General features: G+C 46.6%; 1 protein-coding gene and 1 long non-coding RNA gene across 2 annotated transcripts; one reads left to right on the top strand and one right to left on the bottom strand.

The window, feature by feature from the left end:
* Positions 1 to 1,230: 1,230 nt before the first annotated feature.
* CA6 (carbonic anhydrase 6) lies at positions 1,231 to 21,416 on the bottom strand. Its single transcript, XM_060029799.1, has 8 exons — positions 21,338 to 21,416; positions 18,998 to 19,177; positions 13,096 to 13,244; positions 12,361 to 12,453; positions 8,588 to 8,657; positions 4,979 to 5,136; positions 2,066 to 2,184; positions 1,231 to 1,411 (listed from the first exon to the last, which is right to left on the bottom strand). Exons 1-8 carry the CDS (start codon positions 21,414 to 21,416, stop codon positions 1,276 to 1,278), a joined length of 984 nt encoding a protein of 327 aa, XP_059885782.1. The 3' UTR covers positions 1,231 to 1,275.
* Positions 2,167 to 11,747, top strand: LOC132436889 (uncharacterized). The gene is made up of 3 exons (XR_009521920.1): positions 2,167 to 2,227; positions 8,568 to 8,630; positions 10,978 to 11,747. It is a non-coding gene; the product is annotated as an uncharacterized lncRNA (long non-coding RNA).
* Positions 21,417 to 21,655: the final 239 nt, after the last annotated feature.

Below are 21,655 nucleotides of genomic sequence, written 5' to 3'. Positions count from 1 at the left end.
GATGCTGAACTACAGCCTCACAGGCAAGTGGGGAGAGAGGGTCAGGATGGAAGTTCAGAGTTCCTCCCACCCCCGTACCACGCTCCCGGTGTGGTACAGGATTAGAACACCAGGGCCCTATGGAGGATGGGACCCCCTCTCTCCTAGCACCAGACCAAGACCCCACCCACCCCCCCGCTACCCTTCCTCTTCAATGGAGAAGACACAAAATTCCTGAAACTTGTACGGGAACCTGGAGCATGGTGCACGTGGCAGGCAGCTAGCTAACCAGCGAGGGTCAGCGCTGCCCCCCTGCTTCCTGGCAGGCAGGATGTGAAGTCAGATATGAAAGTGCTTTGGATACGATGAATAACGACATGGAAGAACAAAGATAGTAATGAGAGCAGATAAAGGGATTCAGAAGAATGAGGGTGAGCTCAGTCGGAGATGAGCAGGAAGCTGAAGAAGGACGAGGAAGGTCCTCCGTGAAGAGGATGGTAACTGGCCGGTAAAGGTTAGCGGCCACTCTGCGGGCTGCTCCCCAGGCTTGTCTTACTTACTCAAAACCACAGCCCTAAAAGACAGGTAGTTTTATTATCCCATGTGACTAGTGACAGCAGACACCATCGGACCAACAAGGACACGACCTCAGGGAAGCCCTTACCCCTCCCCCCAGCCCCCACCCCCACCTCCTCTCCCGGGAGCCCGCCTCCTCCCTCTTCTGTCTCTCTCTGACTCACTGGGCACGATCACTGCTCCAAACGTCTCCACCCACACGTTCCTAATGTAAGAGGAAAGCACCAAGTCCTAACCGCCGGACCGCCAGGGAATTCCCAGGTCTCTTTCCTTTTTCTTGATCTTCGTCCTGGAAATCCCTCCCACCTTGATTTCTACCCCATCACCTGGGTCTCTCAGGATAGAGCAAAGAAGGGATATTTGAAGTGGTACAAAGGCACAGAAAAGAGAAAACTAAGTAACAAATTTCCAAAGTTACTTTATTTCATCTAAATGCTATAGGGATGTTTGGGCTGATTTGTAATTTAGGCACATCAATGTGCGTGATTCGAGAGGAGGATAGTTAGGTCTCCATCTCCTTTAGATTTCTATTCCAGTCAATTCCCATTGACGTTGTCTAACTCAAGTCCCTTCTCATATATTTAAGCCATCTCACTTCCTTTCATGGATGGTGGTTTCTCCTGTTTTAATCATAAATTAAACAGGTGCCTCAGTGGGAATGGTGTGATCCAGACATACAGGGCTTCTTGGAGACAACGCAGGGCTCACTCTTCAAGGTCATTACCCTTGTCTTTTTCTCTTTGCTTTCTTCTGTTCAGTAAACCTTCTCGAGTACTCAAGGTTACTGTCAATATTGTTTGGATAAAACTGGAGCTCAGAGCCTATAAAAAGAAGAGTGAATAGGAAAAGTTCAGAACTTTGGAGGTCCTCATGCCTACCTCCAGCACCCTGGTGTCTGCAGCTTGATCCCCAAGAAAAGGGAGTAGACAATTGTGGTCTAGTTAACCCCACCTTGAGGGAATTTATAGGAGGAGCTGTGGATGGGTTTGTAATAGAGACCAAGATAGAAATGTGAAATATCTGAGTTGGATTCGATAAGATTAACTTGAGCCAAAACTCTTATGGGAGTATCTGGATGTTGCTTGATATCTTGCTTCTCCTACTGTCTCTGGCCAAGACTAGGTGGGTTATAAATCATGTAGCTTCTCATACTCATCGTCCCCTCTGTTTTACTCATTGGTACCACTGTCTGGACTGGGAAAATGAGTCACCCCCTTTGCCAAAGTCCTGTACAGCCCTGAGCCTCCTGTTGTTTAGATAACTCTCCTTCCTTTACTATTTTTTTTTTTTAGGCCATGCCGTGTGGCATGAGAGATCTTTGTTCCCCGACCAGGGATCGAACCCATGCCCCCTGCATTGGGAGCATGGAGTCTTAACCACTGGACAACCAGGGAAGTCCCTTTTCCTTCCCTTACTATTGCCAGAAGAGATGGGTCCACCCAGAGAAGCAGGAAAACAGGAAATTATAATTGCAACTTGCAAAGAACAAACAAGAGTTGATCTCACTCACACTAGTTGAGACATGAAGTTGGCTTCTACCACTCTGTTGTTCAGGGTCTGGGTCCCACGGTAATCATTGTGGATGGTCTTGTTCTGGTGATTCAGTAAGGAATTCTCCAGCTTCCAAACCTGCAGGAAACGTGAAGGGAATTAAGGAGAGGAGAGGCACTGGGTGAGTTTTTAAATTTAGCTAGCAACTGAACTAGAGCTTGGATTTATATAACCCTGATAAAGCGGTTGTGAGAAGATCTCAATTCCAGAAGTGGTTCTGCGTGCTGTGTGCCAGGCCATTAATCCACCCATTCATTTCTCCAACAATCTCTTTTAATCTTTTTCTATGAGTGTCTAGTCAATAGTAGAAAGGAGAGGAAGAAGTAAACAGAGACATACCAAGCAGCAAGCTCAATTTTTGTTTTTTCTGAAAATGTCTGTATTTTGTCTACATTCTTTTTTGGTTAACATTTATTTATTTATTTATTTTGTTGCTCCGGGTCTTAGTTGCGGCAGGCAGGCTCCTTAGTTGTGGCTCACTCACTCCTTAGTTGTGGCTTGCCAGCTCCTTAGTTGCAGCACATGCAATCCTTAGTTGCAGCAGGCAGGCTCCCTAGTTGCAGCATGTGGGCTCCTTACTTGTGGCTCGCCAGCTTCTTTTTTTTTTTCGGTACGCAGGCCTCTCACTGTTGTGGCTTCTCCCATTGCGGAGCACAGGCTCTGGACACACAGGCTCAGTGGCCATGGCTCACGGGCCCAGCCGCTCTGCAGCATGTGGGATCTTCCCGGACCAGGGCACAAACCCGTGTCCCCTGCATCGGCAGGCGGACTCTCAACCACTGCGCCACCAGGGAAGCCCTCGCCAGCTTCTTAGTTGCAGCTCACCGGCTACTTAGTTGCAGCTCACGGTCTCCTTAGTTGTGGCTCACTGGCTCCTTAGTTGCAGCATGTGTGCTCCTTAGTCACAGCAAGAGGGCTCCTTAGTTGCACCTCGCAGGATCCTTGGTTGCAGCTCATAGGCTCCTTAGTTGCAGCATGTGCGCTCCTTAGTTGCAGCAGGTGGGCTCCTTAGTTGCAGTTCACTGGCTCCTTAGTTTCAGCACATGGGCTCCTTTGTTGCGGCTCACCAACTCCTTAGTTATGGCTTGCAGTCTCCTTAGTTGTGGCTTGCTGGCTCCTTAGTTGCAGCACGTGAACTCTCAGTTACAGCATGCATGTGGGATCTAGTTCCCTGACCAGGGATCAAACCTGGGCCCCCTGCATTGGGAGTGCAGAGTCTTATCCACTGCACCAGCAGGGAAGTCCCTTGTCTATATTCCTGAGAGATATTTTTGCTGCCTGTACAACTCTAGGTTAGCTATTCATTTCCCTCAGTTCTTTGAAAATATGGTTCCACTGCTTTCTGACTTTCATTGTTGCTGTGTTGAATCTACTCTTGGTCTATAGTATTTTTTTCATGAAAATCTGTCTTTTCTCTCTGGTTGATTTTTAAATCTTCTCTTTGTCTTTGATATTTTGTGGTTTCACTGTGATGGTTTAGTGTGGGCTTCTTTTTGTTTTCGTTGACTCATTGGGCTTCCTTCATATATGACATGGTGTCTTTCAATTCTCTGGAAAATTGTCAGCCAATATTTCTCAAATTGTCCCTCTTCTCTATGCTACCTCTCTTCTCCCTCTAAATTTCAACCAGACATTTGTTGGACCTTTCTAGTATGTTCTCTATATCTCTTTACTTCTTCTTCATATTTCCATCTCTTTTTCTCTTTGTGCTGCATTTTACATAATTTTGTCAGCTCTGTCTTCCAGTTTACTAATTCTTTCTTGAATTGTGTCTAACATGCTATTAAACCCATTTGTTGGGTTGTTAATTTCATTACTATCTTTTCATTTCTAGAAATTAACAACCCATTTGGTTTTTTTTTTCTTCTTTGAGTTTACTTCGTCATTTTTATACTTTGTTCTTTCCTCATATTTAAAACTCCTATATATATTAAACATACTAAATATGTTTAATTTTACATATTATGCATTATTTATGCATATTAAACATATTTTATATTAACTGACTGATAATTACTATATCTGAAATCTTTGTAGTTCTATTTCTGCTGACACTCATTCATAGTGCCTTTTTCCTGATATTTCGTGATTTTTTAAAAATTGAGCTCATTTCAGGTAACTTTATTCATGTAAATTCTTATAGATCTGGATTTAAGGTGCATTTTTCCTGAGATAGTTTACATTGGCTTTTGTTAGGTATCTAGGGGCACTTCAAACCTGGTTGGCAATGTTTTTTGTGTGGTTATAAGAATAGGGGTCTTTCCACCTTTTTCCTGGAATAGGGAAATGAAAAGTTTAAAAAAAGAAATATTTGTTTCTGAGGACGAACATCACCCAGAAGGAAATGTCAGCTTTGTTTTGAAACCTCAGTAACGTTTGTCCTTTATTTAACTCAACAAATATTTATTATGTACCCATGCTATGATGAAGGACAAAAGACAACTGATACAGCTCTTCCCCTCAGAGAGCCACAGGGATTTTATGTGATGAAAGGCTAAATATGAAGCTATCCTTCTTGCATGGAGTCATTTATGAAGTAATGTGTTACTTCATATAGAGCAGTGCCTGATGGGAGCAGCACTCAGTAAATATTTGCCTTCACTGTGCAACTCTTGTCCTATGACCTGGACCACGTCCCAGTTTTTTTTTGTTGCATTACCTATAGGTTTCTTGGATTCCCTGATGCCTGTTTGCCCATTTCTGCCACAACACTAGTAAGATCACCCCTAGCAATAGAGGTGAGGCACTGCAGCCCTGTACATGGAAAACACTGTAGGAGCCCAGGTATCAGCATTAGGTGAGATTTAGGGAGCGCTCTTGTTAACCAGGCCGTTGAAAGGAGAGACTTTGATAAAGTGATTCTACACACTACCTGTGTCCTGGAGAGCTTGACAGTATCTGCCAGCACAAACCAGTGGACATTCTCAGTACAGGGAGGAGTGGTGAGTGACCCCCAGTAGCTGTAGTAGTAGTGGAGGTTCCCAGGTAGCATGTCCTGAACATCAAGGCCCCTCAGAACTGTGCTTTGTCCTAAAAGAGGGGACAAAAAAGAATATTAGGAACCACTGCTACCCCTTGCAAGGACAGCCCTGGCTCAGATCTCACCATCTTTAAATCTCCTGATTTAAGCAGGGGGACATAGAACCTGGTCATTGGGAAACATCCCCCAGTGTTCTGCTTCCAGGGGGGTGTTAAGAGCAAAGACTTTGGGCAGAAACCCACTCAAATACCTCCTCCTGGCTGAGTGGCCCTGGCTGGGTCTGTAAAAAGGGGACCCCCAGGAGCATTGGGGAATGTGTTTATAAAGTGCTGGCATTGGACCAGCACATAGGAAAGTGCTCATGGGTGTAGCCATCACCATCATCATTGTTAGGCAGAGGATATATTTTATGATAAATGAAAGCAATTATGACTCCTAGGGGCTTGTGGGTAAGTGCTCTCAAAGAAAGAACAAAATTCCTTGAGTTGTGCTCATCTGTAAATGAAGGGGAGGGATAGAGATTAGAAAGGCAGAATCAGAACTAAGCAGGAGTCCAGGTGCAGGCGTCAGGCCACGAGCACTTCCTGCCATGCGCATTGGCAACCAAGCTCAGCCACAGGTGAGGTGTAGAGAGGGGGACATCCACAGGGCATCCGAAGCCTCCACGGCACCCACATTTATCGCTGCATCTAGAGAATTCCTCTTTTGTTCATGTCAGTGACGCTGAGTCCCTGAACTCAGCAAGAGACTCTATCAAAGCAACACGGAGTCGAGTTGACTTTTGCTTCACCTTCCCTGAGCACTTTTGCATTTTTCAATGGCAAAGACGATATCATTTTGATCTATACATAAACAGGTTTCTTTAACCAAGCATGTGAAGTGTAGTAGTGCATAATCCCATGAATAAGTAAAAGATTTCTAAGTTTTGTTTGTTTTTGTTTTTTTCGGTACGCGGGCCTCTCACTGCTGTGGCCTCTCCCGTTGCGGAGCACAGGCTCCGGACGCGCAGGCTCAGCGGCCATGGCTCACGGGCCCAGCCGCTCCGCGGCATGTGGGATCTTCCCGGACTGGGGCACGAACCCGTGTCCCCTGCGTCGGCAGGCGGACTCTCAACCAGTGTGCCAGCAGGGAAGCCCTAAGTTTTGTTTTTATTGGATAGATTTCAAGATATAACCTTCTAAAGGACTCTATTGCATAGATTTTGTTTCATAACTCCAATACGTTCAAGTCAGTGAAGAATTCCAGAACCATGATGAGCCACTGTGGAAAATAATATGGTGGTTCCTTTAAAAATTAAACATAGAATTACCGTATGATCCAGAAATTCCACTTCTGGGAATATACCCCAAAGAATTGGAAGCAGGGAGGTAAAAACAACAGGGCCCACTGATGGTTTGGGTGTGGCAGGGCAGGGTGGGGAATGAGAAGAGGGAAGTCCAGAAAAATTTTGGGATTTTTGGCTTAAACAAGGGGATAGATGAGGATGCTCTTTGCTGAAATGAGGAAGTCGGTTTAGGGACAAGCCTGGAAAGGGATGGGAATAAGTGATGCTTTGACCATGTTAAATTCTAGATCCATCGGACAACATCAACTAAACAGTTGGGTAAAGGAATCCAAAGTTCAGAGAGAGGCCAGTGTTGTGGGCAGTATTGATCAGCAGTGGAATTTATTGAATTGGAGAAGGAAATATATCAGGATCAGTTAGTAGAAATAGAATATCTGAGGTCAGTGAATTCAAGGCAACTCCTTAGTTATACCACAGGCCTGTGGTGTCTCCTGCTGGCTTTGTTCATGGTCAGTAGATGAACTAGACAGTTCTTGCCTCTACTTTGCCTCACCTGTCCTGCCTGGTGCTGTTGTTGCCTGGAGGACCAGATAGAGATTTTTGGAGTCCACAGCCTAAAGATGACATTTCAGGCCATAGGACTGAAAATGAGGTCACCGAGAGAAGTCAGAGTCCTGGCACCCTCTGACATTAAGGCAGGAGCCAGGAAGAGAGAGCAAGAGAGTAGTGCTGGGGGTGGGGGCGGGCTTTGGCCAGAATGCAAGCCGCGTGTAATGCATCACTGTTTGGAGGTGGAGCAAGAGAAGAGAAAAGTGCCCAGGAGATCTGACAACCAGGATGACCTTGAAGGCTTAGGGTGAGTGAGAAAAGAGAACAGGACAGTAGACAACTCTTTCAAGGGGAGATGAGAATGGGGTGGAAGCTGAGGGAATGATGGGGGTCAAGAGATGGAGTTTGTGTTTTGAAATGGAAGAAATGAGAGCACTGTGCTTTGTGTTGAGTGGAGTGATCGGGTGAAGGGTGAGCTGCAGGAGAGAGGGGAGACAGGCAGGAGAAAAGGCCCTGAGAATGGGGGGGTCAGTGCCCACATGGAAGGCTGGTCCTGGACCAGAGCAGGGACCTCTCATCCAGTGTAACAGAGGAGGGAACATGGAGTTTGGTCAGACACAGGCAGGTTAAGATGAGTGAGTTTCTGACTACCTTCTCCATGGAGTGGGAGGCCAGGCATCACCTCCAAGGGAGAAGCTGGGGCCAGAAAGGAGGGGCTTTGGGAGAGAGGAGAAAATATGATGCAGTAATTTTGGAGAGGGGAAAAGCAAATGTCTAGAGTCGTATTTCAGGATTTCTGAGCAGTGTTAGTACTTGTGTATATTTGTCGCTGTGAATGAAGCTAGAAATCTGTGTGCTTCTCTCTGGCTACATTCAGCCATTTGGCTACAGGCTGTGAGCAAGTGGGAGTTAGTCTGGGGCTTTGCCAGGTGAGCTTGTGGAAGGATGGAGGGCATTTGAGTGGGCGTGTCAGAAGTATGGCCCGTGGAATCCAAGCTAGAGAGATGAGAGGCATGAGGCGTGGCTAATAGTGAGAATGCGGAGGTCCATGGATAGGAGGTCAGCAGATTGCTGGAGGGGGTGAGGACTGAGGTCAGGGGCCTGGAGTCTGGGAGATGTGGCCAAAGTGAGATGCACACAGCCAAGGCTGCAACAGACCTGGTTACTGCTCAAGGTCAAGGGTTGACCATGGGAGTGGGCAGACACTCTGACAAGAACCCTGCCTTCTGGCGGCAGAGATAAGGGAGAGCAGCCCTGTGTCTGTGTACAGGCACCGTGACAAGAGGCTTCACTCTTGAGATTCTGCTCAGCTTGAAGCCAAGGAGGTCATCTCTCTCTAGAGACCAGGATCATTACTACCAGCTGGGGCCAGAGGGGAGAGTCACTTAAACGAAGGTATCCCTCATTAGTGGAACTCTGGCCATCCAGAAGTTCCAACTGTGGCAATTGACAGGTAGAGTTTATGAACGGGTTTCTCCGAGGTGTGCACAGCCTGAGCCAACCTTGGGAATTGCTGGAACCAGAGACCCTGCACAGGGAGGGGAGCGTCCCCTGGCAGGCTTATCTGCCACCCTCTCCACCAGTGACACTCTTCCCTGCTCCCCTGCCCCCCATCACACTCACACTCATTCCTCTGCCCTCATGCAGCCGCTGTCGGTTTCCCTTACCTGGATACCTGATGCTCTTCAAGTGAGAAATGAAGTTGCTGTAGTAAGTATTTTCAGCATCATCCTTGACCTGCAGGAGAAACACAGAGCAGTTCACCTAATGGAGAAGGGCCGTCCATCCAGAACTATCCCCGCTAATCCAGCTATTTTGTAAACTGGCTGATTGGGCAGAGCCTCAAGGGCAAGGAGGCAGCCCACCCGTGCCCCACTTGTGCTGGGGGAGACCATCTGGCTGTTCTTTGCCACCAAGTGCCTGGGCTTCCCTGTCTCTTCCAGAAAGACAAGATCTGAAGCATTTTGGCAGCTTCCAGGGAAAAGAGCTTCTTGGTGGTGACTGGTGATGTCCTCAAGGAATGGCCAAAAGTCACTGTCAAGATATCCCCAGTGACCCTGTTTTGGGCAATGTCAGCCACAGTCAGATTCACTGTGTTTTTTCATTTGTTTGTTTGGTTTTGGTTTTTAGGCCATGCGGCATGCGGAATCTTAGTTCCCTGACCAGGGATCGAACCCATGCCCCCTGTATTGGAAGCATGGAGTCTTAACCACTGGACCGCCAGGGAAGTCCCCAAATTCATGGTGATGCAGGGGCTTGCTCTGAAGTGCTCCCTTCTTCATCCTCAGGACTTTTGACTGAATGAAGGAAAGCCAGATGTCCAAGGCAAAACTGCTCCAATTCTGACCACCGCCATCCTTTATTTATTGTATGAGTGTTGACTTTTTAGAAGTCAGAATAGTTGCTTTTTGTGAAAAAGGTCTATGGACAATGGTTCTTTTCAGTCAGTGATGCTGACCCATTCTTCCCCTGGGTGTAAATTCAGACTTTCTTGGATTTCTGATTGCCATTTATTTGTTTTCTAAATGTCTCATCTTTTTTTGTTCCTCTCTTCTACCTTTTGTGTTAAACTCTGTTCTATACTTTTAGTGTACCAGTTAACCGTGTTAGGTTATTAGTGGTTGCTCTAGTGACTACCACATACAACTTATCACAATCTATATCAGGTAAATACTAACTTAATTCTAGTAAAATATAGCAACTTTGTTCCAATATAGCTCTATTTCTTCCTCATTTTTCTTCTATTTTTGTCATACATTGTAAAGCTAATACTACAGGGGTATAATTATTGTTTTAAACAATCTTATGGTTTTTTTAAAAAAAGAAATTAAAAGAAGACAAGAATATGTATATATGTATATATATATGTGTATGTTTGTATATGTGTGTATATATATATATATATTTACTATTTTCTGGCAGTCTTCATCTTTTTCTGTGGATTTGAGTTGCTATCTGGTGTGATTTCCTTTCAGCCAGAAGGATTTCCTTTAATTTTTCTTGTAAGACAGATCTGTTAACAATTATCTCAGTTTTACTTTAACTGGGAACGTCTTTATTTTGCCCCATTTCTGAAGATTGGTTGACTGGACATAGGAATCCTGATCGTCAGTCATTCCACTGCCTTCTGATGCCTTGCTTCTAATGAGAAGTCAACCATTAATGCACTGTCAGTCCCCTCTATATAATGAACCCTTTTTCTCTTGTCAATTTTGACCGTTTGATTTTGATGTGTCTAGGTGTTTATCAGATTTGGAGTTTGTTGTGTTTCTTGGATTGGTAAATTATTGTTTTTTCATCAAATTTGGGAAAATTTGGTCATTGTTTCCTCAACAGTTTTTTCTGCCACTTTCTCTCTCTGCTCTCCTTCTGGGACCCCCATTACATATATGTTGGGAAGCATGATCTTGTCCCCATGAGTCTCTAAGGCTCTGCTCATTTTTCTTCTAGCTTTTTCCTTTGTTCTTCAGATTCAATAATTTATTTAACCTGTCTTCAAATGCACTGATTGTTTCTTCAGCTGCCTCAAATCTGCTTTGAGCCCATGTAGTGAATTTTTCATCCTTTTATGATACTTTTCAACTCTAGACTTTCCATCTGGTGCATTTTTATAGTTTCTGTTTCTTTATTGAGATCCTTTTTGAATCATTGTCATCATATTTTCCTTTAATTCTTTGAACATAGTTTCTTTTCATGCTTTGAACATATTTATGATAGTTGTTGAAAGTACTGTCTGCTAGGGAAATCCCTGGTGGTCCAGTGGTTAGGACTCCATGCTTTCACTGCTGAGGGCCAGGGTTTGATCCCTGGTCAGGGAACTAAGATCCCACAAGCCACGTGGAGTAGCCAAAAAATAAAATAATAATAAAGAAAGTACTGTCTGCTAAATCACTCTTGGTCTACTCAGTTTATATTGACTGCTTTTTTTTTCTCCTAAATATGGATCACATTTTCCTATTTCTTTGCATGCCCAACTTTTTCTTTGATATCTGGACATTTTAGATAATACATGGCAGCAAATCTGAATTCTGATTTTTTTTTTTTTTTTTTTTTGCAGTACGCGGCCTCTCACTCTTGTGGCCTCTCCCATTGCGGAGCACAGGCTCCGGACGCACAGGCTCAGTGGCCATGGCTCATGGGCCCAGCCGCTCCGCAGCATGTGGGATCTTCCCGGACTGGGGCACGAACCCGCGTCCCCTGCATCGCAGGCAGACCCCCAACCACCGCGCCACCAGGGAAGCCCTTGAATTCTGATTTTTAAAAATTGTCCTGAGGGGTTTTTGTTGTTGTTCATGTGACTGTTTAGTGACTTGCCTGGACTTCTTCTGCAGGATATGTCTCACAACAGTATATAGCAGCTGATGAGCCTGCTTAGGTCTTAAGTCTTATTTTTAATTTTTAGCCTGGGGCCATCTAGGGTCAACATAGTCTTGTGGCCAATGACTTTGCAGAGGTTGTGCTCAAACCCCATGAGCCCAAGATTTGCACCCTCTGCTGATGGATCTGTATGTGGGTTGAGAAGCACATTCAAAGCTCAGCCAGTTACTAAGTCAGCCTCAGCCTTTACTTTCCATCAGGGTTTCTTGGGAAGCTTATACAGCCTTCCTGTGGCTCATCTCCCAGTTAAATTTCTGATTGGTCTGCCACTTGCCACTCGCCTCAACTAGGACTGCAATCTCAGACCATCAAACCTGCAGGTTTTCCGTTTTCTGTCTTTTCGGTTGTTTGCTACTTTTACCAGCAGTGCCCCCTGGGCATGGGTTTTCAAGTTCTACTCCAAATCAAATTAGTCCCCTGTACCAAGCAGCGAAGCTGCTGGTTTTCCTGTCCGTGCTGCCCTGATAAAACTACCTTGCTGACCAAGTTAGGGGAAGGGGATGGGAACAGCCCCAGGCAAGATGTCCACAAACTCCCATTGTTCTTACTCAAAATTCTAGCCATTTATCATAAATAAATGCCTCACCTTGTTATTTGTCTTTGGTCCATTTCCAGAGCACTGATACGGTTGTTTTTGACAATTTTATCCAATATAAAACTTGTTTGGGGGTGATTGGATTCACTGACCACTTCTTTCTACCTAGACATAAATCCCACCCTCCAGACTTTCTGAGAAATGCAGAGATGTTGGCTTTGTCTAGGGGGTTGCAGGCTTCCTCTTGCCCTCAGAGCAGTTTTTGTCAAGTGGACCCTTCCGTGATCCCAGCTCTTTTAAGTCAGCTCGTCCAAGTTATGCAATGTCCTTGAGGTTGGTGACACAGAAGGAACACAGTAACTGTGAGCAAGGACTGGAAAAAGGGTAGGTCTTTCATTGGGTGAGTGTTTCCAAGAAGTGTGAGCTCAGGAACAGATGAGGAGGGGCAAGTAGGAAGACCCTTTGTCTACACTTAACACCTTGTTTTGACACCAGTTTCTAACTCTGCATGTGTAGTTTCAGCTTTACCTCAACGAGGGCTGCCAGCACAGCCAAACCATCCGGTGCTTTCTGAGCCTGGTCGTAGCTCTTGTATTTAGAATTGTAATGAACGACGTGAATCTGTGGAAGCAAGAAAGTGTAAGTCGAGGGCAGTTCCTGTAAACCTCCAGTGCTTCAGGTTTTCAGGGAAGGAGGAAAATAAAAAAGGGTGCTCCATCCCACACCTCAGCTGACCCACATAAACACCTCTGACCACCATGTCCCTCCCTCTGGGCTACAAGATCTATCAAGACCAGAAAGTTCTCCAAGAATGCGAAGAGTATGAGTGGTATTCTGGGGAGATGGCAATTCACCTTCCCCCAAGCAGACAAGCTGGCAGAGTCCAAGGGATCATATGAGGCCACTGGGTTCTCCTGAGGTCTCCCTAGAGTGGGCATGTGCCCCCTTACCCCAGGAGGCCACTGTAAACCTGGGGTCATCCTAAGCAAGAGGGGGAACCGGCAAATCTACCACGTAGAAATCCGGTTGAAACTAAGGAGGGCTTGCCCCACTCTGTGGGCTGTAAACTCCTGCGTTGGGGTGACTTCTGTGAGGTCAGGGACCCTGCCCGAACCCCCAGCACATAGCAGTGATCAGTGAATTGTTGTAAATGAATGAAAAATAAACTCAACCTCAGGGTGACTTGACTCAGCAAAGCCTTTTTGGCTGTTTTAATAAGAAAAGTGACCACGGGGTTTGAAAGAAAGAGGATCCTCAGGGTACCTCCATCACATATCTGATCCCATCAATGGTGTGCTCGGAACCGCTGATCTCCAAGGAGGCGCCACCCCAGTGGAAGTGCATCTGCTGGGCTATGTACTGGGTACCATTGGCAGCCGTCATGCACATGGTGGGGGGCAGGCTGATCTGTACTGGAAGAGAAGACGAGGGGCAGGGAGTGTGCAGATGGGCGTGGATGGCTCAGGCCTACAGGTGAGGCAGCTTTCCTGGTCACCTGCCCACTCCTGGGGCAAGCTGGTACTATAGACAGGCCTAGACTGCCATGAGCAGGGTGACCAACAGAGAGGGGGCACCTGGCACATGGGGAAGGATGGTGACCAGGCACTGAGTAAGCTGGGCTGGACAGGCACCCGTCCCAGGGCACGCACCTTCCCACCCAGGACCAGAAGGTCAGGGGCAGGACCTCCAAGTGGCAGGTCCAGCTTGTTAGCCCTAACGAAGGGGGGAGCCCTGAAAAAACAGGGCTAATGAGTGTGGAAATCAGAATTCCGCTCTCCACTTCTGGCCAATTTTGGAATTTGCCCACAGGGTAGGGATAGGAAGTAGGGCCTCTTGGACTATTTTGATTACTTTACTACCCAGCGTGAGTACTCTGTAAGGTCAAGTTGAGGTCATTATCTTCTCTATGATGTGGTTAAAATCTTCATCCCATATCGACTTCTAGAACTAGACCAACTACCAACCCATCCCACTTCGTAGAAAGTAGCATCCCTGCGGGGCTTCAGTACTTTTATTTTATGGACAAGGAAGCCAACCTTGGTAGAAAGATTTGCAGAGTCACTCAGTTCATTGGTCAGGGCAGAGCTGGGCCAGAACTGGGCCTGGACAGGACATCACCATTATAGGCTTCAACTTGTCTTCAGAAGACGAAAGACCACATTCCGCGGCAAGTCAGGGGACACACAGACTCTTGGCTTGGGATTGAATTTGACGTGATCATCAACAGATGCTTTCAAACGTTAGGTTCTTGCCGATGGGAAAATGGATCCCTCTTCCAGCTTCCTTTTGCCCTGTGCCCCACAGACTTTCTACAGGGAGGTTACTTTGGTGAGACAGCTGCCTTGTTCATTCCACTGGCTTAGGTCTTAGAGAAATCTCTATATTTTGGAATGACCCAGGCAAAAGGGAGACATGGAGAGTGACCCCAGAAAATGACCAAGAAAAATATCTATGAGGGTATAATTTAGGACTTGAAAAGGGACAGTCAGCATCTCTCCTGATAACAAGGTTTTTCTATTTAAAGTCATCGAAGATGGTTATAAACAAGTAAATTTTCTTAAAGAGCAGATAGTAGGTACTTGATATCTGTCAAATGACCCCTTCTTCCCTTCCAAATCATCTAAAGCAGCAGGAAGCTGTGATGAAATTCATAACATAATATGACAGAAGGCAGAAGTCCAGCCTCAAAGATTTTTCCACGCCCTTTGGCAGAACAGGTGCTTTGTATTCAGTGCTTAAACTGTAGCCGGCCTCAAAAATCACTGCTCACGTGAGAAAAATGGAAGAGGTTTTCAAAGGAGATATGCAGTCATCTGTTCCCAGAGATTGGAGAGCCGAGGAGAGTTAGTACCACAGGAGCAATAACAGAGATCCAGACAAGCATGTTTCCCTTGAAACACAATTCCCTGCAGACAGAATGCCTCAATTCTCAAGCTGTGTCCATAGAATCGCACAGGCCAGATTGAAAAATGGCGGCAATTCTGGGCTTATCACTGTGCTTTTGCAAAGGTGAGGCCAAATATCTGTCCTCCCACAAATCAACTTGCTGAACCTTCCAGATTCTGAAAAAAAATGGATTTAACTTGCAGAACTTACTCCCCTTTGTCTGAAACTAATTTAACCAAGTTCTTATCAGACCAGAGAAGAAACACATGATCTGAGCGTTTACTGTGCTCAAGAAACAACTGCAAAGCGTCAAGGTTACAAAAGACTGAGGAGCTGACCATGATTGGAGAAGACTAAGGAGATATGATGACAAAATGCAATGTGTGGTCCTGGATTAGATGCTGGACCAGGATAAGGACATTCTGGGCAAGTGATGAGATTCAAATGAGGTCTAGAGTGTAGTTCATCATGTGGAATCAACACAGTCCAGCTATAAGATAATAAAATCAGGGGAAGTGGGAGAAGGGTATTTGGAAACTCTGTACTATTTCTGCAATTTTTCTAGCCTAAAACTATTTCAAAATAAAAGTTTAAAAAAACAAAGACAGAACCAGTCTTGCTCCTGCAGCTTTCAAAGATCAAAACCTACTCAGGGGACTTCCCTGGTGGCACAGTGGTTAAGAATCTGCCTTCCAATACAGGGGATGTGGGTCTGATCCCTGGTCAGGGAACTAAGATCCCACATGCTGCGGAGCAACTAAGCCTGCGTGCCACAACTACTGAGCCTGTGCACTCTGGAGCCCACGAGCCACAACTAGAGAGAAACCCGGGTGCCTCAACGAAGAGCCTGTGTGCCGTAACTAAGTCCTGACGCAGCCAAAAAAAAAAAAAAAAAAAAAAAAAAACCTACTCAGAATACTGCATCGCTCATGGAGCCTATTTGGGGATTTATCCTTTCGTGCACAAGTCTTTTCGCCTCAAATGCATTAATCTATGTCAGGCTCTGTGCCAGGTACCAGGATAGAAGGATGAATAAGAGATCATCCCTCCTTTCAATGAGCCCAATAAGTGGAGTGGCTGATAGTACCTATTAAGAGAACAGTGTTGCCCTTCCCCTTGAACACTACAGGCCCAGTACTCCCAGCCTTTAAGCTTTTCTGGAGCCTATGCATGTGTGTTTCGGGCAATTAAAAAAAAAAAAAAAATCAATCAATCAGTACTGGTCCACCTACTGTCCCTTGTTTACAACAAAATAGAGAAATTGAAAATAAGCTTTAGGGCTTCCCTGGTGGCACAGTGGTTAAGAATCCCTGCAGGGGACATGGGTTCGAGCTCTGGTCCAGGAAGATCCCACATGCCACAGAGCAACTAAGCCCATGAACCACAACTACTGAACCTACGCTCTAGAACCCGTGAGCCACAACTACTGAAGCCCGCACACCTAGAGCCTGTGCTCTGCAACAAGAGAAGCCACCGCAATGAGAAGCCTACGCATCGCAAAGAAGAGTAGCCCCCACTCACCTCAACTAGAGAAAGCCCGCGCAGCAACAAAGACCCAATGAAGCCAAAAAAGAAAAATTAATTTTAAAAAAAGTAGAATTTGAAATTAAAAGCACAGTAATTAAATTAAATAATTAAATTTAATTAAATAATTAAATTAAATAATTAGGTATAATTAAATTAAATAATTAAGTTAATTAAATTAAATAATTTGGTATAATTAAATAATTAGGTATAAATTAAATAATTAGGTATAATTATTAAATTATTAGGTATAAATTAAATAATTAGGTATAAATCTAACACATTACATATAAGATCTATATGAGGAAAACAGAAAAACTCTGATGAAAGAAATCACAGAATAACTAAATAAATGGAGAGATATTCCATTTTCCTGGATAGGAAGACTCACTACTGCCAAGATGTCAGTTCTTCTCAATTTGACCTAGAGATTCAATGTGATCCCAGTCAAAATCCCAGCAGGTTATTTTGTGGATATCAACAAAGTAACTCTAAAGTTTACATGGAGAAGCAAAAGACCCAAAATAGCTGACACAATGTTTAAGGAGGGTAACATAGTTGGAGGACTGATGCTACCCAACTTCAAGGCTTACTATAAAGCTACAGTAGGGACTTCCCTGGTGGTCCAGCGATTAGGACTCTGCGCTTCCACTGCAGGGGGCACGGGTTCCATCGGGAACTAAGACCCCACAAGCCACATGGTGTGACCAAACAAAAAAAAGTATAGTACTCAAGGCAGTGTGGTCTTGGTGGGAGAATACACAAATAGATCAGTGGAACAGAATAGAAAGCCCAGAAAGAGACCCTCATAAATATATTCAACTGATCTTTGACAAAAGAGCAAAGATTATCAATGGCGCAAAGAGAGTCTCTTCAACAAATGATGCTAGAACAACTGGACATACACGTGCAAAAAAATGAACCTAGGCACAGACCTTACACCCTTCACCAAAATTGACTCAAAGTGGATCACAGACCTAAATGTAAAGTGCAAAACTATAAAATTCGTCGAAGATAACATAGGAGAAAACCTAGACAACTTTGGGTACAGTGATGCCTTTTTAGATACAACACCAAAGACACAATCCATGAAAGAAAGAATTGATAAGCTGGACTTAATTAACATTTAAAACTTCTGTTCTGCAGAAAAGAATATCAAAAGAATTAGAAGACAAGCCACAGACTGGGAGAAAATATTTGTATAAGACACATCTGATAAAGAACTGCTATCCAAAATATACAATGAATCCTTAAAAGTCAACAATAAGAAAACAAATAACCCAGAGACCATAACAGACACCTCTCCAAAGAAGATATACAGATGGCAAATAGGAAAAGGTGCTCCACAGCATAGGTCATCAGGGAAATACAAATTAAACCAACAATGAGGTGCTCCCACACACCTAATAGAATGGCCAAGGTCCGGAACACTGACAGCACCAAATGCTGGCAAGGTTGTGGAGGAACAGGAACTCTCACTCACTGCTGGTGGGAATGCAAAATGGTGCAGCCACTTTGGAAGAGAGTTGGACAGTTTCTTACAAGACTAAACATACTCTTACCATATGATCCAGCAATCACACCCCTTGGTATTTACCCAAATGAGCAGAAAACTTATGTCCACACCAAAATCTACACACTGGTGTTCAGTGATGTTTATAGCAGCTTTATTCATAATTGCTGAACCTTGGAAGCAGCCACATGTCCTTCAGTAAGTGGATGAATAAGTGAACTGTAGCTCATCCAGACAGTGGAATATTATCCAATGCTAAAAAGAAATGAGCTATCCAGTCATGAAAAGACACGGAGGAAGCATAAGTGAAAGAAGCCAATCTGAAAAGGCCGTACACTTCTGCCAACATGCTGGTAGCTTCAGAGAGTAACTTTGGAAACAGGAACGTGATACGGGTGATAAAATGAGGCTTTCACGAACTACGTGTGGAGGTCAGTAATCCAAATCACAGCTGATCTGAGGGCTACTACCTTCACCAGCCCCATCGAGGGCAATTGGTTTTATTTTCTTAATAGTGCAAAAAGGAAATCTGAGTCCTATGACCGCCCCCACATACACCTGTGCGAATGGACAGTAAACTGTCCCAACCCAGGTGGGAGTGGAGAGGGAAGTTTCCAAGGAGGACATGACCGAGGAATCAGACATCCGAGGCCTGGATCCAGCTCGGCCACTAGAGACTGTGTGACCATAAGTCCCTTGGCCTCCCAAAGCCTCTGGTTTCAGCTTAAAAAATGCCCCCCTCTGGGCTTGTCATAAGGCTCAGAGGAGACGAGCCCACTTGAAAAACATCAGAAGGATGTCTGCAAACCTTAAGCAGGATTTGATGGTTGTCCAGTCTAGGCTTCTGGAATGGAGGCCCCCCAAACCAGCTTTTCCTGTCTGACCTTCCCACATAGAAAATATGGCAGATCAGACCTGGGCACAGATCAACAGAACAGACAGTGGGTCATGTGGCTTCTCGGTGTTGCCTCTCTGTCTGCTGAATTTCCTGCTGGTTGGGTCAGAGTGAGCTCAGAGAGAGGCCAGTGCAGGATGAAGGGGCCAGTGGGGAACCGAGTCTACAGACGGATGCTGCCCAACCAGGGACGAAGTACCAGGGCTCGACACCGGTCTGCCCCGAGTCTGAGGCCTGCAGCCCCCAGGCCGCACTCTGGATCTCTGAGCATACAGCTCCTGGCAGCCTTGCCTGCCTGCCTCCCCCCGATGCCCGCGCGGGCACGGGAGCCTGTCGCCCGCCCTTACCTGTGTGGCCATTGTTGATCATAAGGAACGCCCCGTGCTGGACCTCGTAGCCTGACAGGTTCAGAGCCCTCAGGGAAGGGTTGTACCACACTTTCTCCCTCTGCAGGTCGATGGGCGACTGTCTCTTCCCCCCGCAGTCGGGGTACTCCCTCGGCCAGTGTGCTTCATCCAGCACCCCATCTGACACAGGAGAGAGTCCAGGGGGTCACAGTGCAAGGGGCTCCCTCTGGGCACTCACTCAGGGCCCGCCCGACAGGAGGCCTGCAGAGGCCACAGTCGAGACTAGAGGCCTGTCTTCTAGAAAGCAGGGCCAGGCCTCCAGAAGGAGGTGGGAGGGGCACCTAAATCAGCTGCACGGACCCTGGTGTCTGGGGGGCTTTGGGGCTGGTTCGCAACTTTCCTGTTGCACCCACTGGCCCTGAGAACATGCCTTCGTGTTTTGAAAGCAATGGATGTCTTTAATACAGAGCTTTGGTTTTCCGTTTACGTGACTGTCGGCTGATAAATGCACTCGAGGGCTACTTGGGCTTCGCATGCCTGTGTTACTCTCAGGGCCTTTTCCTCACTTCTTCTGAATGACAGTTTCTCTTTCCCAGCCCCCAACAATACCACGGCCCACTCCACGCCCTACGCCCTACGGCAGGACCTCCCCACCTCCTTGCTTGACCCCTCCCCTTTAACTGGTTCCCAATATGGTAAAGACCACCTGGGTGCCTACACTTATGGATTCAGGACAAGAAAGGAAGCATCGGGTTCAAGGATGACCTAGAATGATTAGTTGAAAAAAATATCAAAATAAGGAAATTTACCTTTTTTTAAGGTAGTTACTAATGACAGAAGAGAGGAGAGAGGGTGATAAAAGCAAGTCATTATAATGGGTGACTCGGCCTCCAAACAACTGTGGGTCCTGGTCTCATCCACTTGCAGTAGGGAGTCCAGCTCTCTTTCCCCCTTAGGGGACAGCGTCACCCATAGCTTGTTTTGAGGAAGATGTTTGTACTTAGGCCTCTCACAGCTTCTCGGTTCAATAAAAGAGGCAATTCTTTTTTTCTCTGTTCCTCTCTTCACTGTTTAATAATACAAACCAATCTGTAGACAATTCTTTCCTAGGGGCAGGTGCCAGGAGCAAGGCCAGACATCTTGAACAAAGCCCCTTCATGGATCAAAAGGTTTTTTAACAGCATTGGTGTTTCTCAAGTATCCCCGACAGGCATTCGCAGCAGCTGCTGCCCGAGTTCTCCTGGGCCCCGTCTCAGAGGCTGTGTTGAGCTGGGGAGGACAGACTCCACTGTCGGAATCCTCTCTCTTCCTTACCCTCGAACCACACCCAGTACCAATGGGCCTGACCGAGCGGAAGCCCCGGGGTCTCGTGGCACTGGGCCGGGTAGGGGAATCCTCTGGTCCAGACAGAGCAGTTGGTCAGAGTCAGCTGTCCCGCCCTCTGAAGCTGGACTTCCTGAGCCTTGCCACAATGCTCCTAACTCTGCTGCCCTTGACTTAGAGGGCACACATGCACCCTGGGAGGACGCTTCACCCTGTATCTGCGGCCAGGGCAGACTGTGCAGAGAGCAGGCTCAAAACCCTGCTTGCTCCTGGCTCCTGCATCAGCCAGCGGCCACGAGCATCCTCTCCGGCCCCATGCCTCCATCCAGGACAGAAAAGAGGGGGACCAGGTAGGCGCTCTCTCCCCTGCCACACAGAAGGGGTGTTTAGTGTCTGAACCCCACTGTCTTCCTCTCTTTGGTCCACACGTGGGCCGGGACCTGTGCTAAATGCCAGGGTTTTCCACTTCACGTCCTATAAGTGGGGTTCTGGATGTGAGACTGGGTCTCAGCACGGCCACGGCGACCAAGAGAGGCCAGCCTGGAGGCCATGCAATGGTCACTGGGTTCTCGGCACGTCGAGACGCTCTGGATAGACCGTGTATCATGAAATTTCCGGGAAGAAAGTGCTGGCAAACCCCACACACCCTCGGTGGGGCTGCAGGGAGCCCCCTGCAGCGGCTTTACTTTCTGTCTACGCAGACCAAGAAAGCAAATGGCTTTGCCCTCGTAAGCACTAAGTGGGCTCTCAAGCCAGCTTCTGGGGCAGCAAAGCAGAAACTCTGCGGGTGGCTCAGGGATCCGGGAACGGGGAGAGTTCTGCCCTCCGCTCCTTAGCCAAGGTCTAAGTTCAGTATGCTCTTGCCCCAGCCCGAGACCTTGAGACCCCAGCAAGCACCGTACGCAATCATCAGGCATGGTCACCCCGAAAGGCCAGGCTTCGTCCTCGAGAAGTGGGTGCCCCCTTCCTTGACGTGATGGCAGAAAGGCGGCGTGCAGCCCTTGGGGTGGGCCTTACCTGAGTAGGTCCACTCGGTCCCGTGCTGGGCCTGGGGTCCCAGCAGGAGCAGGGACAGCAGGGTGACCAGAGCCGTCATGACGCTGTGGGTCTGGAATCAGGGCCGATTCTGGGGAAGCTCTTCTTTTAAAAGTTCAGAAACTGTAAATAACAATTTACCGAGTGTGGTCAGCTGATCCACACTTTGCTGCACCTGCTGATAAACAGCACGGCCTTCTCACCGGCTTCACTCAGCCAGGTGGTGTGCACCTGTCTCAACAGCCCTGGCATCAGCCGTGACGTGTCCACTTACCCGGGGGTTTGGTTGTTCACTGTCTG

The sequence above is a fragment of the Delphinus delphis genome, chromosome 1 (genome assembly GCF_949987515.2).
Source record: "Delphinus delphis chromosome 1, mDelDel1.2, whole genome shotgun sequence".
Lineage (NCBI taxonomy): Eukaryota > Metazoa > Chordata > Mammalia > Artiodactyla > Delphinidae > Delphinus > Delphinus delphis.
Note: the sequence above shows the minus strand (reverse complement) of the source record. Positions and strands in the feature narration are given on the sequence as shown.